This window comes from Myotis davidii, unplaced genomic scaffold (genome assembly GCF_000327345.1).
Source record: "Myotis davidii unplaced genomic scaffold, ASM32734v1 scaffold556, whole genome shotgun sequence".
Classification (NCBI taxonomy): domain Eukaryota; kingdom Metazoa; phylum Chordata; class Mammalia; order Chiroptera; family Vespertilionidae; genus Myotis; species Myotis davidii.
The window spans coordinates 1,470,863-1,489,064 of NW_006287671.1; the positions used below are offsets into that span (position 1 = coordinate 1,470,863).

The following is an 18,202-nucleotide window of genomic DNA, read 5'->3' on the forward strand; positions in this document are numbered from 1 at the left end:
ACCCAGAGACCCAGGAACTGGTGGAACCAAATACCTCCAGAGGTGGAGGTTAGTGAGTAGATCTAAGGCTCTGTGAGGAGATGTAAGGCTCTATGTTACTAGTAGGGACTTGTCAAGGGAGATCTAAAACAAGGGACTGTGTTTAAGAAGCACCAGCACTTGACATCTCCCCCATTCCTTGGCTGTAACTGCCTTTCTCCAATCCCTGTAGAGGACTGAAAGAGTAAAGGAGAGAATGTCTGGCAAGGAGGGGCTAGAGTGAGGTAGGAAGGGATACTAGAGCAGATGAGAGAGGGGAGTACCTTAAGAAAAAGAGAGATCAAATGAAACTGTTATAATGAATGTGCAATTCTCCCTGCTCCACCCCCCGGCCTTCTTCCTTCACTCCAAATGGCTGTCGAGCCAGCAGATTTTTAGAGCATAGTTGCTAAATTGCACAGCTCTGGGGGAGCCTGGCATACACACAGTGTATGTGAATGACACGGATGAAGCTGTGAGTGCCCAGCTTTCACAGCCATACATGAAGGCTCTAGATCAGAAGCACTTTCTCTGAGAAATGGAACCAGTCCAAGAAACAAGAACCAAACTTAATTATGTGAGATTCACCATCTGAATGGTCCTACTACGTCTCCTAATAGCGAAGGCAACGTTTGACAAGTCCCTACTAGTAACACAGAGCCTTAGATCTACTCTTTGAAACCCCAGGCTCCAGTATGAACTTCTAGCCAAGAGTCCCCAGGCTGAAGAAGTCTCTAACATGAAAAACAGAGACTGAAATAATTAGAAGAAAAAAAACTTAGAGGAAATAAAGTCTGTAGGGAAAAAAGAAAAATATCATTAATGTTATCAGAGATATGAGAAGATAATGCAGATGTGGAAAATATACAATATTTTATTATGTAAGGAATAGCCATAGAACCAAAAAAACCCTCTTGGAAATAAAAAAATGTGATAGCAAAAATGAAAACTTGATAGAAAGTTTAGGAGATAAAGCTAAAAACTCTCCCAGTCAACAAAGCAAAAACAATTTTTAATTTTAAAAAATATTTGTTAAATACAGAAAATATTTTTTAAATTAAGGGACCAATTCAAGACATCTGACAGCTGAATAGTAATATTTTTAGAAATTGATGACAAAGGAAAAGGGGGAGGATACAATAAAATACAATTTAAGGAAATTCCCAAGAACTGAACGATATGTATTTTTACATTTAAAGGGTCCACTTAATGCCCAGAAAAATGATGGAAATAAAGAAAATAGATTTATACTTTAGTACATCATCATGCAATTTTAGTACTTGGGGGTCCTATTTGATTATTAACCAATAACATTTAAAATAAAGGTTAAAAATACAAATAGGTGACCCCTCACATTTTTATTTTTTTGTTAATCCTCATGGGCGGATATTTTTCCATTGACTTTTAGAGAGAGGGAAGGAAGGGGGAGAGATAGAGAGAAACATCAATGTGAGAGAGACACATCAATTGGTTGCCTCCCACATGCACCAGGAGCAGGGTTGAGATAGAACCTGCAACCAAGGTATGTGCCCTTGACCAGAATCGAACCTGGGGCCCTTCAGTCCATGGGCCGACATTCTATCCATTGAGCAAAACTGACCAGGATGGCCCCTCAACATTTAAAAAAATAATAACCTTAGATCAAGGAGGAATTTTTAAAAGATGAAATTGGCCAGGGGTGAACCTGAGGGGGAGCCTCCGGTGAAGGATTAAAGAAGACAGACAAGAGAATAAAGCTGGGGCTAGCTAGCTGGCACGCTGTTCTCGGATGGAGAGACTGCCACAGCCTGTAAGCCGAGTCTTTATTTTATAGTCAGATCCCACGAGGCAAAGCAAGGGCGTGGTCAAGATGTTAACAATGTTCTTGAAGGTTTCGAATCTACTCAATTACATGCACCTGAACTCTATCAAGCCCACATCACTCAGCCATGTGGGATCACAGGTTCGGACCATAAGGTCAAGCTTACAACTATAGCCTTTGGCTATAATTGTGCTGGGAGGGCTTTACCCTCCAAGCTGGGACTTGCACATGGCTTTGTCATGAGAGGACTGTGCCCTCTCATTAGTCTGAGGCTTGCACCTGTCCAAACGCTGTAGCTGCTCTCTACATGAAATAAAGAAATCAATGGGAATAGAAAAATGTTATAAACAAAACCTCTAGAAGGAAACTTTAGCATCTCAAATGTCCTCATTATTAAATACAAACAATGAAAATTAAAGAACTAAATATTCATCTTATGAAATTAGGAAAGGACTATTAAAAGAGTCTCAGAAGTTAGTAATAAGGATAGCATTTAAAAATTAATAAATTAGAAAACATACAAAAAGGATAAAAAATAAAAAGATGGTTTGGGGGAAAAATACAAATGGAAAAAAATTGTGTGAGCTACATAAACTTTTTGCAAGACTGATAAGGTAAAAAATTGACAAGATTATAAATCACAAAGGAGAAATAACCACAATCCTGAGTGGGAAAATATATGTGTTTGAGTGTTCTACAATTTTTATTAATGTGAAATATATTCATACTCCATTTTGAAGTTAAAAATAGAATACAAAATAGTAAGTACAGTGAGGACCCACTTTTATTAAGACAAAATAAAAGCATATGTTGTATATTCATGGAAAAAAGAGTAAAGGTCTTGAACAAAGGTCTTCTTTCAGCCTAGAATTATGGGTGATTTCTATATTAGGCTTACAAGTATAGGTAACTTTTTTTAAAAAAGATATATTTTTATTGATTTCAAAAGGAAGGGAGAGGGAGAGATAGAAACATCAATAATGAGAGGATCAGTGGTTGGCTGCCTCCTGCATGCCCCCTACTGGGAATTGAGCCTGCAACCCAGGCATGTGCACTTGACCGGAATTGAACCTGGGACCCTTCAGTCCGAAGGCTGACATTCTATCCACTGAGCCAAACTGGCTTGACTATGGGTAATTTCTTAAATTGGTTTTATAACAAATACTAGTATACTTAAAGGTTAGTGTGTAAGTTAACAAACATAAACTATTTTAGGTTACTAAACAGTAACTATAGTGTAACATTTAAGGGAAGATAATTTTAAATTTCCCTATTTACTTTGCAGTTTCCACACCAATGTTTTATTTTGTAGCAACATACTTCTTGCAATGTGTCGTAACCCAAATTGCTGGGATTATGGTAATATAGCAAAGTAAAGATCATTTTCTCCTTCAATGAGATAAAGCCATAAAGGACAGGCATTTAGCTCTTCCTTCCTTTCTTTTTTAAAGATTATTTTATTGATTTTTAGAGAGAGAGAGGAAGGCAGAGGCAGAGAAAGAGAGAGAGCGAGAGAAACATTGATTGGCTGACACCCTACTGGGGATGGAGCCTGAAACCCCAGCATGTGCCCCATCAGGAATGGAACAGTGACCTCCTGGTTTATAGGTCAATGCTCAACCACTGAGCCACAGGGGTCCTGCCTGAGTGTATATATTGAGTGTCTACTATATACCAACCATTGCCCTAAATCAGTGATGGTGAACCTTTTGAGCTCGGCGTGTCAGCATTTTGAAAAACCCTAACTTAACTCTGGTGCCGTGTCACATATAGAAATTTTTTGATATTTGCAACCATAGTAAAACAAAGACTTATATTTTTGATATTTATTTTATATATTTAAATGCCATTTAACAAAGAAAAATCAAGCAAAAAAATGAGTTCGCGTGTCACCTCCTACACGCGTGTCATAGGTTCGCCATCACTGCCCTAAATGCTGCCGATACAGGTTTACTAGTAATTAAAATAGGCAAAGCTTCTGCCCTTAGAAAATGTATTATCCTGTAAAACATAAATATGTATTCTTTATTTTTTTAAATCAACTTTATTGAGGTTTACCTTGCAAACAATAAAATGCATTCTTTTACTTCAATGAATTTTTTTTTACACGTGCATATACCCATATAACGATCACCATAATCAAGATACAAAACATTCCCATCACATCGGATCACCTAGTCCTATTCCAGTGAATCCTTTCTTGACACCCCCAGCAGTCACTGTTGTTTTCTGTCGTTGTAGTTTAGATTTGTCTTTTTGTAGTTTCATCTAGATGGAATCATACTCTTTTGCCCAAACTCTGCTTTCCTTTGCTCAACATAATTTATTTTGAGATGTGTTTCTGCATGTTAAGTAGCTCACCCGTTTGTTGGTAATTACTATTAATTACATCGTATGGCTACGCCCCAAGTTCACCAGTTGATGAACATTTGGGTTGTGTCGAGTTTTTTGTCATTAAAAATAAAGTTATGAAAATTCATGTACAAGCACATTTTTATTCCTAAATACCTAGCAGTGGGATTGCTGGAACACTTAAGTGCATAACTTAATTGTAATTTACCAAAGTAGTTGTAACCATTTTGCATTCCCATCAGCAACAAGAAAGGTCCTGCTGCTCCACGTCCTAGTTAACATTTGTTATCTTCTTTTAAAGTTTAATGGGTATGTCGTGGTCAAGATGCGTTCCTTACCCGTACCAGGCTACTGACGTAACCCCACTTTGAAACTGATTCTTTTATTACATTTTCTGTAGGAGTTTGAAAGAAAATGGCTGGCTTGAGCCTGCAGATGTTGTGTTCCTATTTTTCCTCCAGAAGCCCGCAGGCGCTCTCCAGAAAACATAAACCTGGTGCCGGGCGGCACTACCTCCGCAGAACTCCAGGAGCCGGCTCTTCATTCCAGATCGCAACGGAGAAGGGCTCCTGACGCCTCCATATTTCCTGGAGCCTTCCCGCGCGGGGCGGGGCGGGGCGGGCTGTGCCCCAAGCCCCGCCCCTTACTGGGACCCGCCCACTACCCGGGACTGGGCCGTAGGTGGAGCAGGAAGGTATTTTTCGGTCTCGCGATTGGTGGTATTTACGCGAGAAGAAAAGACGGCAGCCATAGGCCGGACGGTGGCCGAGGCGAGGGAAGGGGTGTTGCCGGGGAGCGCGAAGTCCCAGAGAGTGAGGGAGGGGGGCGGGGTCGCGCGCTCCGGGCGTACGCATGCGCGCACGCAGCTAGGCGAGTGGAGTTGAGAGGGAAGGGGGTGGCGGCGGCGGTGGCAGGGGAGGCGTCGTTATTTCCGCGGTCTGCTCGGTGCGTGGCGGCGCGGGTGGACACTGGAGTGGTAGGTAGGGACCGCCCGTGCGGAGCCATTGAGACTTCCTGTCTCCAGTGTCTGAGCGCTCAGACCCCGTTCTTGTGGCAGATCCTGGGGACGCCAGGTCACCCTGCGGCCCCGGCCCTACCGCCGCGCGTCAGGTAGGAGCTGGGGTTCCCGGACACCCGCTGCCCGCCGAGGCCCGGCCTTGATGGGTGTTACCGGGGCGAAGACCGGGGCCGACGTGTGCCCGCACTCCGCGCGACAATAGCCCTGTCCTTGCTTTCGCGCCCTGTGGGGCCGGGGCGTGCTGACCCGGTGGGGAGGGCTGCGCGTCCCCTCCTCAGGTGCACCCCTGCTCTGGGCCTGACGTGGGGGACCCGACGGGGCGCTCCCACGCGCCGCGCTTCTCGGCCAGGCTGTGGCCAGGGTCCTGCGGGCTGGGAGAGGCGGTCCGTCGTCTCCTGGCAGGTGGGGGGTCACCCTGACCGGAGTAGTTGCGAGAGGGGACCCTGAAGGATGCCTTGGCCTGAGTCCAATGTCGGAAGCTCTGGAGTGGATTCTGCTGGGGCCAGTGCTGGCATGAGGTGTGCTCTTTCTCCTGAAATAGTGAGCAGGCAAACTCTGTGAGCTCTGGTAGGTGGTTGGCCAAGTAGATGAGCCGCAGTGGTGGTAATTATTGTGAGACTTCATTGTATGAAGACATGTTTTTCCAATACCAGCCGCAAACTCAGAAGAGCTGGGCTGAAACCCTTGGGTGAGGTTTTCATCCCCGACTTAAACGCACAGGGGCTTGCAGATAGGCTGGCCCTGAAAGCGACGTCCTTCCCGTCTTTCACACCAGGTGTGCATTCTGCAGGCATCATGGTTATGAAAGCGTCCGTGGAAGACGATGATTCGGGATGGGAGCTCAGTATACCCGAAAAGATGGAAAAGGGCAGTGCGAACTGGGTGGACATCACTCAAGATTTTGAAGACGCTTGTCGAGGTGAGTTTGGATATTTGGATTGGAAGCTCAGAATCTGGGCCAAGGTAACATCAAATCTTGATTGTGATTTTGGCAGTGTCTCCGTAAATCAAGTCAGTAGATAAGCGTGCTTTATGTAAGTTTTGTTAACCACATTCATTCATTCATTCATTCATTCTCTATCCTCTAGGCTTAACTTTCATTTAAAGCCTGTATATATATATATATGTTTGTATATACATGTGTGTATATAATAGAGCATTAAATAAAGATGTTGAGGCACTTCTATTAAATTTTCTTCACTTTTTAACTGAAGGTTAGAGTATCTAGCAATAATTTTGAACTGTGTAAATGGAATATGTTGACCTAAAGACAGTAGTATTGTTGTCTGTTTGAGGTTTGAAAATGACCAGATTATGTCATGTCCTGCTTAAGATCCTCCAGGGGCTTCCTGTTGCATATAGAATAAATTTCAACTTCTTCCCCATGGCCTTTATGATCTGGTGCCTGCCCACCACTCAGATATCTTTTTTTTTAAAATTCTCACCTGAGGATATGTTTTTTTTATTTTTATTTTTTTTCCCCTCAGGGCCTAGGTTTTTATTTTATTTTTTCATATTTCAAGAAAAATGATCTTAAATATAATAATGTTACACGCAGTAAACACCAATTATTACAGAAAAACGATCTTAAATATAATATCACATGCAGCAAACATTACTATTTCAAGAAAAAAAAGAATTTTAAGTATAATAATATTAGCAAAACTGTACTAACATAGTATGATATCACAAAAGTTGTAGGAAATATTAAAAATCTGCAAATAACAGGATTACTTCTACTATATTCTAAAATATTTTTCCCCTGGCTCTATTTTTTGTTCATCAGTTTATGTTGTTCATTATATTCCACAAATGAGTGAGATCATGTGATATCTATCTTTCTCCAACTGGCTTATTTCGCTTAGCATTTTTTCATTGATTTGAGAGAGAGAGAGAGAAACATCAACGTGACAGAAAAACATCAATCAGTTGCCTCCCGAACATGCCCCAACAGGGGATCGAACCCACAACCTGGGTATGTGCCCTTCCTTGGGACTGGAACCCACCATCTTTCGAGGTACAGGACCACACTCCAACCAGCTGAGCCACATCAGTCAGGGCAAGATTTCATTTTTGTACCACTGTCCCACTGGGCTCATTTATGTTTAGTTGTGTTTTTTGTTTGTTGGTTGGTTTTTTAAAATGTATTTTTATTGATTTCATAGAGGAAGGAAGAGGGAGAGAGAGAGATAGAAACCTCATTGATGAGAGAGAATCATTGATCGGCTGCCTCCTGCATGCCCCCCACTAAGGATCGAGCCTGCAACCTGGGCATGTGCCCTTGACGGGAATCGAACCTGGGACCCTTTAGTCCGCAGGCCGATGCTCTATCCAACGAGCCAAACCGGCTAGGGCTGTGTTTAGTTTTAAGTCCTTATCTTATTAAGCACTACAACATGGTCCTTCCTTCTTTGAATATTTTGTTTTTCATACCTTAAATTACTTTACCCTTAGGTCTCCTGAGCACTTAAAATGTTACCTCTCCAGTGAGGACTTGTCAAAACAACCAATCTAAGCAGATTCACCCCCTTCTACCCAACTCCAGCTCAGTTAAATCACCCTGTTTTATTCTCTTCATAACATTTACCTACTGTCATAAATTATCATTTTCAGTTATTATTTATTATCAGTCTCACCCACTGTAACTCTTTGAGTGCAGAGATCTTGTCAGTAACCCTAGCAGACAGAACATTTCCTGACACATAGTAAGTTCAATAAATGTTTGGGTATAAATGGTTGGATAAATGAGCATGTTTGTATGAGGGGAAAGAGCCTTACTGAGGTGGGAGATTGAAGTTAAGAGAAAGGAACAAAGAGTGAGAGCTTGAACTTTAAGAGAGAATTGGCTCAAAAACATGGTAGAGAAATTAACTTGGGGATGGGGGAAAATCTATGTATATAAAAGGCTAATATGCAAAATGTGCCCTCGGGAGCTTGACCCAGAGACCAGGAGTTTGACTGTTCACTATCACATGCACTGACCCCTCGGGGGCAATGCAGAATGGAGGAAGGTCCCGGCCAGCAGCTGGGGAAGGGAGACCCCAGCTGGCAGCCAGAAAGCCCCCATCAACCCTGATTGCTGGCCAGGCCTAGGGTCCCTACTCAGGCACAAATTTTGTGTACCGGGCCTCTAGTAGGGACAAAATGAGACAGGAGGAACTGAGGTTAGGATGTGAAGATACAGGTCTATTTCTAAATGGATGGAGAGGAATGGTGGAGGGATTCACACCTTGATGGCTTCTACATTAGTGAACAAGAAGGTTAGGTCTTTGGTGGTGAAGTAGCGTGTTTTTAGAACAGTGCTCTTAAGGAGAGGAGTGAAGACTTGGAGCAGCTGCAGATGGAAAGGAAGCCAGTTGAATATAAGCAGAATGATAAATCATGTGCCTACCCTTTTACTCTTAAAATATGTGTCCAATTAAAATATGCCTAAGAGCCAGAACCGGTTTGGCTCAGTGGATAGAGCGTCGGCCTGCGGACTGAAGGGTCCCGGGTTCGATTCCAGTCAAGGGCATGTACCTGGGTTGCGGGCACATCCCCAGTGGGAGATGTGCAGGAGGCAGCTGATCGATGTTCCTCTCTCATCGATGTTTCTAACTCTCTATCTCTCTCCCTTCCTCTCTGTAAAAAATCAATAAAATATATTAAAAAAAAAAATAAAAATAAAATATGCCTAAGAGAGAGAGTGGAAAGAACATTAGACTGGGAGTTGGGTAATTGCCCATGTATTGGAATGGGCAATCTAAGGAAGAGAGAAAGAAGTGTAAGTTATAGTGTAGTTTTTGTGCTCAGAGATCTTAGACTATTAGTGGATCTCATACCTATCATCTTGCACTGATTTTAAGTGGTCTATATTAAAGGGCTGTTACTATGAACCTAAATGGGAAAGGTTTTATGACGTACATATGGCTTAAATTGGGGCTTAAAGAAATGGTTGAGTTTCTCTAAGTCAGTGGTTCTCAACCTTGGCTGCACATTAGAATCACCCGGGAATCTTTTTAAAATCCTGATTTCTGGGGGCCACAACATTTGAACATAGGGAATTATTCCAGTGGTTCTCAAACTTCTGGCCCTTTAAATACAGTTCCTCATGTTGTGACTCAACCATAAAATTATTTTCGTTGCTACTTCATAACTGTAATGTTGCTACTGTTATGAATCGTAATGTAAATATCTGATATGCAGGATGGTCTTAGGCGACCCCTATGAAAGGGTCGTTCAACCGCCAAAGGGGTCGCGACCCACAGGTTGAGAACCATTGTTCTAGACTGAGATGAACCATTAGAGTCAGATACATTTTTTATGTTTGAGGAACAGTGAATAATTTTGCTTCCTGATGGAAGGACCTCAAGTAGGAGATATGGTTTAATCCTGCTTCAGTGTGGATTGAGAGAGGGTAGCATGTCATTTTGTTGCCAACATCAAACCATCCTATTAACTTCTCCATAATTAGCTCTTGCATTTTCTCAAGTGGCACAAATGTGAGGTGTACTTCTTGAAACTAAAAAGTTGATATAGAATTAATTGTCATTTACATGTAGATTTAGAACTAAAGGCTTTTGGCAGTTGGGGACTGGTGCTGGGTGCCAGCAGCGGGTGCGAGTGGGGCTGGTGCCAGCAGCAGGTGCAAGCACCAGGTGGGACTGTGGCAGGTGGGAGCAAAGAATTTTCAGTAACCACCAGAGATCCACCCCAATGACAGTGACCGGCACCCTGCCTTGGTCTGGCGCCCCTGCTCGCCTACGCCACCATCCCACCACAGTTGATGCCCGCCATGTTCCACACTCTGCCACCTGCTGCCGACACCCGCCATATTCCACACATGTCCCCGGGTGGTCAGTGCATGTCAGTGACCAGTTTGGTTGTTCCACTTCGGTTTATTTGCATATTAAGGTTTTATATATATAGATAGACTAGAGGCCCAGTGCATGAAATTTGTGCACTGGTAGGATCCCTAGCGGCTGCCAGCTGCCGGCCGGGGCCTCCCTCCCTTCCTCCGGTGGCCAACTGCTGCTGGCTCCCTCCCTTTCCCCAGCCAGCCCCGACCCCTGATCAAACTCCTGGACAACTCCCAGTCAAGGTGACAATTTGCATACTATGCGTTTATTATATGGGATATTTTTATTGCAGAGAGGAAGAGAGAGAAATATCAATGATGAGAGAGAATCATTGATCAGCTGCCTCCTGCATGCCCCCCACTGAGGATCGAGCCCACAACCAGGCATGTGCCCTTGACCAGAATCCAACCCAGGAACCTTCAGTCTGCAGGCCAAAGCTTTATTGACTAAGCCATTTTCTTCTCTCTTTGATGGCTTAGTTCCCACCTTACCAGCTCATTGATATTACTTGGAGTACTTTAAAATCACTGCATAAGCCCCACCCCTAGTTGGTTTGGGGTGCTGCTTGGACTGAAATTTAAAAATGCTCCCCAGTTGATACTAATATGCAGTTGTAGTTGAGAACTGCTTTATAGAGGATGAACAGTGTTTTCATTAGCTGTTTATGCAAGTGTTTTCTATATTATTTAACTAAAACATAATTAAAAAATAGTTTTAACACTTTCAAAGACAAAAGACATTAGATTGACACCAACTGGTTTAAAAACAACTTGAGAAATAGCAGTTCTATGAAAAAGTTTATTTAAGGGAACACTAGTGATTTTTTTAAAATGAGGTTGGCAATTCTAATTGGATTATTTTGGCCCTTGATGGGTTGCTTATTAATTCTTAAAAGTTTAGTTTACGTTAGTATCTAAATGTTCACTGTGTAGAAGGCTTTGAGTTAGTAATTGAGTAGAAATAATACAACCATATCTTAGAAAACTAATGCAAGCACATTTTTCAGGTACTAGCATTTTGTTTTATTTTTTTCTTAGCATTTAAAGGATTTTTCTCTTTGTTTCTTTTAGAATTAAAGTTGGGAGAACTGCTTCATGATAAGCTGTAAGTATATTGTGCCCTAAGTATTTGTTTTTTCTCATGTGCAGTAGTGTCCCTTGAAGTCTGAGTAATTTTATATTCAAAGCTATAAAAATAAAACTAATTATAGTTATCTTTAACCTTAGTGAACTATATAGGGGCAGCGGACCCTAGTTTGTGATATGAAATGTTTGTGTCAGTGGTTAGAGAGTCAGTCTGTGGACCAAAGGGCCTCAGGTTTGATTCTGGTCAAGGACACGTACCTGAGTTGCAGGTTCGATCCACAACCCTGGTTGGAGTGCATGCAGGAGGCAACTAATCAATGTGTCTCTCTCACATAGGTGTTTCTCTCTCTCTCTCTTTCTCTCTCTCTCTCTCCCCCTCCCTCCCTCCCTCCCTCTCTCTCCCCTCCAAAAGCTAATATACCCAGTCCCTCTGGTATAGAGTTTCCAAAATGCTGTTGTCCGTGAAAACTTTATTTCATGGAATCTTCATAGGACTAATGTTCTACAAAAAATACTCTGGTACATTATCTGGATTACAGAGTCCCATATATTTGTTCAGTATACATTCATAAACCAAAAATAGCATAGGCTCTCTAGAGGCCATAACTATTAGGGAACATAAACACTAAGCGTTCTCAGGACTCTCAATTGAGCATGTAAAATTGGTAAGAGTCTCCAGACTGCCAGCCATAGGATTAATTAAATTCTGTAATTTATCTATACAGAAGACAATTTTTAAAATCCCCAAACTGCATCATACAGATATTGTGCTGAAGCACAGTTCAGTAGAATAGAGGGGACCAGAGAGATTTGAAATACAGCCTCCCTTCACTGGAGTAAAGTGAGTTTACATCATGCTTCCCCTCTTTTTCATAGGAGGTCTCCAACTCAGAAAGCAAGCGGAGCAAGCACCTCCTGAGGGTGACTGTGTGCTCCCTTTACCCCAGCCAGTTCCAGCCTCTACCTTTGTACACCCTTTTCCTTTCCCCCTTACTTTCCCTTACCTACTTTGCCTAGCTAAATATTTGTCCTGCTTGGTTATTTAATTATTCCATATATGCATGTCTATCTTTCCAAAAAATGTTTTTAAGGCCCTGATGACAAGAACTGATTCTAGCTTAGGGCCAAGCCTTTATGAAATACTGCTATAATTGTTATATCTAAATGACATGACTGCAAGAGATTTTGTTTATCACTTATATTTGAACAAAATTCCACTTAGATAGATATCCTGAGAATTGGGCTCTAATCTGAGGCTCCTGGTTCTGTTTTTTTGTTTTGTTTGTTTGTTTAATGGTTTATTTTTAAATGTTAACACAGGTTCTGATTCTCTAAGATGCTACTTTCTTAAAACTTAAAGAAGCAGCAGGAAGAAGGAAAATTGGTGACCTTAGAGACCTTAGGTGAAGTGTTGATATTACTAGAAGCAAAGTTCCAGAGCTGTGCTATCCAGTAACCACACATGGCTATCAGCTGGTCCAAATTGAAATGTGGGATAATATATGCATTGGAATAAAAACCTTAATATGCAAAATATCTCACTAATAATTTTAAATACTAAGGATCAATTAAAAAAAACTTTTGGACATATTGAGTTAAAACATGTTATTAAAATCAATTTTATCTGTTTCTACTTTTTTGTGTGGCTACTAGGAAAGTTATAATTATCTCTGTGGCTCACATATTTCTGTTGGTCATTGCTGCTCTAGTGTTTTGAGCATCCAAGACTAAAACATGGTCCAAATACTAAATGTGACTACTAATTTATAAAACCTAGTTTCATTTTTTTTCAAGTTCATAGTGCTGAAAGAAAAACCCAACAATAATAAAGGTGAAATAGATCAGTTGATGTCTTTTCCAAAAATTTCTAATGCCCAGCCTATTGAAAGAAGTGCAAAATTCATCTTTTGTTTTTTCTCTTCCACAGTCCATGTATAGTAATTTCATTGACAAGTACATTGAAGAATTTTTGTGTTAAAGGAAGGTTATTTAATTGAAGCATTAGCAAATTGGAAAGACTCAAATATTAAGTACATAAAATAATGAAGTTATTTTAAGTACTATTATAATTTTTTACCTTTGTGGAAATCTGTATAAGCTTACTAGTTCAGAAACAATTTGTGGGGTCAATTTTTTTATTTGTAGATTTGGTCTTTTTGAAGCCATGTCTGCCATTGAAATGATGGATCCCAAGATGGATGCTGGCATGATTGGAAACCAAGTTAATCGAAAAGTTCTCAATTTTGAACAAGCTATCAAGGTAGTCACCATTGTGCTTTTTGTGTTTTCTTTTATTATTTTTTATTCACATTTTAAAACATTTTTGGTTAGTAATGAAAATGAAACTTAGTATATTACTTAAAGTATAATTTTCTAAGAGTATCTCGGATATATAAATGAGTTATTTATAACTTTTACTTATCTCTTTCTATGGAAATCTGAAAATTATTTAAGGTCTTCATTAAAAGTTTGCTCTAATTTTGTGTGTGCATTATAAAAATTGATTTTTGAAAGCATTTGAGTATATATATTCAAATACCAGAGTAATTGGCTTAAGGATTAAATTTTATCTATTAATATATTTATTATTTTTTATTATATAGTTTTTAATCCTCACCTGAGGATAGGTTTTCATTGATTTTTAGAGGGAAGGAAGGGAGAGACAGAGAAACATCAATGTGAGAAGTATCCATCAGTTGCCTCCTGTACTCCCTCTGACCAGGGATCGAACCCATAACCTATCTATTACATATTAAGTAAAATGCTTGTGGCAGTGAATTTGAAATTTACTCATTGAGAATTGATTTAGAAATTCATTCATAGTTACCACAGAGTTTAATTTTGCATATTTTATGAAAAAATTTGCTAAGTAAATGGATATTGTAAACAAAATTTATAAATAGTATAATTAACCAACTTAAGGGAAGTATATTTTTTTAAATGTTTATTTTATTCTTTGTAAGTTTTGATTCATTAAAATGATTCATGTTAATGCTTGAAACTAATTTGAACTGCTTTTAAAATACTTGTTAGTTTGGCTTTTCAGTTCTTTATAAAGTCCTTTATTCTGTTTCAAATGAAAGAGGCTTGGATTTTTCTTAATGAAGACCTGTTTCAGATATATTACTTTTAAGAATACAGAGTTAATTTGGCATCTTAGTTTTATCAGATGGTGAGATAGAGTGCTCTTAGAATTGCTATTTCTAAATACTTAATTTTTGAACGCCAAAATGCATGGATCTGATACAGCATTTGCAAAATACTACTGTACATAAATTTTGAAAACTTCTGTTTATATGTCATATTTCCCCTCCTTTTTAGGATGGTACCATTAAAATTAAAGACCTCACCTTGCCGGAATTGATAGGGATAATGGATACGTGTTTTTGCTGTTTGGTAAGAATCAAAGTAACACTATTGGTTAATTTTAAAACTATGACTTACCTGAATCTTTAAATTTAAAAGTATACACACTGATGTTGAGTATGAAATATATGTAATGCTTGGCCTAGTAAGGTGTACGAAAGATTGACAGGCCAAGTTACGCTATAGGAAATAGCATTTTATCTACTCATCTGGTGATTTTAAAATCTCAGTTTCTGGAAAAGGGGATATTTTCTTTTTAGTGAAGATAGTAGTGTAGCTATTACCCTAAGGACCCTTTTTGTTCTCAAGGTACCCAGGGAAACAAATCTGTAATTGAAAGGTTCTATAAAGAACTATAGAATTAAAACAAAGATTTTGGATTGGCTTTGGAGAGTTTTCCTAATCTAGAGTGAATTATACGAAACTGGCCATGTTTTTGAAGATGAAGAAAATTTTGTGGTGCTTTCTATATGCTGGATAAGTTGTCTTCCCGAAACAGTATTGATTAATTGTGGTAAAATTCTCATTTGTACTGCTTTTCTCTTTTTTTCCTTTTTTGCCCACTTTCTAACCATCCTTTTTAAATTTTTAAATTATCTTAGAAATGTGTAAATTTTATTCATTTGGTCATTTAGTAAGTCTTCCTTGTCAGTGTAAAAATGAGTACTTCTATATTTTTCACTTAGGTCTTATATCAGCTCTGTTCAATATCTGATATAATCTTATTTGCCTAGGATTACATTGCTAGGAAGGGGCATAACCAGAGTCTTGATCCTGATCCTTCTTCCCCCAAAGCTGTTTCTTTCCCTCAAAGATATCTTTCTTTTTAGCAGTTTACAGTCCCATAGGACAAATGGAGGCAAGAGGGAGGATTTTTGCCCAAGTTGAACAAGTATGAGATTCTTGGGACTGGTAGCTAAGAGTTTGGCCTTTAATAAGCAGATGGCTTTTAGTCTGGAAAATCTTCTGCATACTGGTAATACAAAATACATACCTTAATTATAGTAATTTTCATATACATTTCTCATTTTGTAATGCAGCAGTATGTGTCTTGCTCTATTGCAGAATTCTTGGACTTAATGTAAAAAATAACTATATAAAACTTGGACAAAATTATTTACACTCTCTGACTTTGTTTCTTTATATGTAAAAGGAGAAAAATATCACTCTCCTCAGAGTGTTGGGAAATGAGATAGAATATATGAAAATAGCATAGCACTTGAGGCATAAGCGTTACTCAGTTTTGGCTGCTATAGATATTCCCAGCTTTGAGCACCTGGTTCCTGGCCTATTGTAACTACTCAGTAAGATAGTGTTGAATGATTTTTTTGTGTTTTAGAAAGATTCATCTCATTGGGGATATTGAATTAGAGATGGGGGGGCAATAAAACCATTGTATGTTTCCTGTGGTAATACTAGATGAGATAAGAAGAGTTGAATGAGTGGGTTGGGACCTAGTTCTAAAATTGTAAATTCCCTAGTAGTATGGATTTTTATTGACTGCATGGGGAATTGATTGCTTTTGGATGCCATATTTGGAGATACTTAATTTCATTAGTTTCCAAGTATATTGCAGACTTGAATTATATATAAGAATGCTTTCCATATTTATATCTTTTAGCTAATCATATTTATGGCATGTGACTCTTAAAAGACTTTAGTCAATGAAAGTGAATTCTAACTTTTTTGTCTTTCCTGACCTTCCCTTTAATCACCTTTTAAATCTTGTTATTAATATTATATTTACTTGGATCTGTGGCACTTTGGTCTTTGGCTGTTGGATCAGTTTAGACTTTGCAGACTCTGTCACTTTAAACATATGCATTGTTTTATTTCTTTATAGATAACATGGTTAGAAGGCCACTCCTTGGCACAGACAGTCTTCACATGTCTTTACATTCATAATCCAGACTTTATAGAAGATCCTGCCATGAAAGCTTTTGCTCTTGGAATCTTGAAAATCTGTGACATTGCAAGGGAAAAAGTAAATAAAGCTGCTGTATTTGAAGAGGTAAGATTTTGTAATTATAAGTGTGAGATACCATTTATTTATTTATTGTCTAAAGTGTTACATATGTCTCCTTTTTCACTGCGTGCCCCCCCCCCCCCCCGCCAGCCATTCCCTCCATGTGCAAGCCCCCATCGCCCCAGTGTCTGTGTCCATTGGTTATGGTAATACGCATACATACAAGTCCTTTGGTTGCTCTCTACCCCCGCCCCCCCCCCCGGCCATTTGTCTGGATAATTTTAGCCAATATATATGTAAATTGCAATAGCACTAGTTTTAAAAATTGTTTTTATCTGTACATGTTACAAAAATATGTATCATATAATCATTTAAATACGTAACAGTGACAATGCTTCAGGGATTTAAATTGCAAATAATGGGTTAAAAAATGGTATCTCAAATATATTGGCTAAAATTATCCATTTCTAAGAAAGGACTTTCATCCTAGGGTATGTTCTTTCTATCAGTACCATTCGTTGAGTATCCATTATGTGCAGAGTACTTTGTTCTGGCTATTGTGGAATTCACAAAGAAAATAAAAGAGCCAACCTCTGCCCTCAAGTTTCTTATAAACTATAATTTAAGAGTGCTTTACTTTCAGTCTTCAGATGAGAGAGAACTAAAGAAAACAAAAATATGAGGAATATTTTAGGGCAGCGATTTTCAATCTTTTTCATCTTGTGGCACACATGAACTAATTCTGTGGCACACCAAAAAATATAATTTTTCTGCCCATCGGACCAAAATAAAGGTATAATTTTGAGTCATTCACACCAGATGGCTATTGTTGTGTTGGCTGTTACCTTTTTTTTATTTGACAATCTAAGGGAAAAGAGGTCCATGCCCCTGACTAAATAGTCAGGTATTGCATGAATTAAAAATTATTTTGGCACATTGGTTGAAAATCACTGTTTTAGAGTATAAACATTTTCTTAAAGTTAGTACTAGGCACCTTGCCCTGGGGAAGTGTTCTGAGGTTATGTTTTTCTCCTTATAGAAAATAAGGTTTCAGATGCTGATAATTTTAAGGGAAAATGTGATAGCATTTGAGATTATTGGTAAACTAGAGGCTCAGCGCATGAAATTTGTACACGGCGGGGAGGAGTGTCTCTCAGCCTGGCCTGTGACCTCTCGTAGTCCGGGACCCCTCGGGGGATGTCTGCCTGCTGGCTTAGGCCTAATCCCCAAGGGGAGCGGGCTTTAAGCCAGCAGTTGGACATCCCTCTCGCAGTCTGGGGGCCCTCCTTACCGCCCGCCTGCTCGCTGCTCCTCACCACTTGGCTCGCTGCTCCTTAGAGCTGCTGCAGAGGCAGGAGAGGCTGCGGTCACCAGCTGTGAGCCTGGCTTCTGGCTGAGCAGTGCTCCCCATGTGGGAGCTCACTGACGACCAGTGGGCAGCTTCTGTGTTAAGCGTTTGCCCGCTGGTGGTCAATGCACATCCTAGTGCAGGGGTGGGCAAACTTTTTGACTCGAGGGCCACAGTGGGTTCTTAAACTGGACCGGAGGGCCGGAACAAAAGCATGGATGGAGTGTTTGTGTGAACTAATATAAATTCAAAGTAAACATCATTACATAAAAGGGTACGGTCTCTCTTTTTTTTTAGTTTTATTCATTTCAAACGGGCCGGATCCGGCCCGCGGGCCGTAATTTGCCCACAGCTGTCCTAGAGACTGGCTGTTCTGGTCATTTTGCTGTAATGGTCACTTAGGCTTTTAT

The 18,202-nt window shown here is 39.8% G+C and overlaps 1 protein-coding gene across 1 annotated transcript in view; it reads left to right on the forward strand.

Annotated features, from left to right (window-relative positions):
- Window positions 1-5,013: 5,013 nt before the first annotated feature.
- NAA35 (N(alpha)-acetyltransferase 35, NatC auxiliary subunit) overlaps window positions 5,014-18,202 on the forward strand; it is a 47,225-nt gene continuing 34,036 nt past the window's right edge. Inside the window, exons 1-6 of the mRNA XM_006759487.2 lie at window positions 5,014-5,281; window positions 5,965-6,108; window positions 11,098-11,131; window positions 13,258-13,372; window positions 14,434-14,508; window positions 16,322-16,489. Of these exons, the coding sequence (XP_006759550.1) occupies window positions 5,985-6,108; window positions 11,098-11,131; window positions 13,258-13,372; window positions 14,434-14,508; window positions 16,322-16,489 (516 nt within the window). The 5' untranslated portion in view covers window positions 5,014-5,281; window positions 5,965-5,984. The remainder of the gene's footprint in view (window positions 5,282-5,964; window positions 6,109-11,097; window positions 11,132-13,257; window positions 13,373-14,433; window positions 14,509-16,321; window positions 16,490-18,202) is intronic.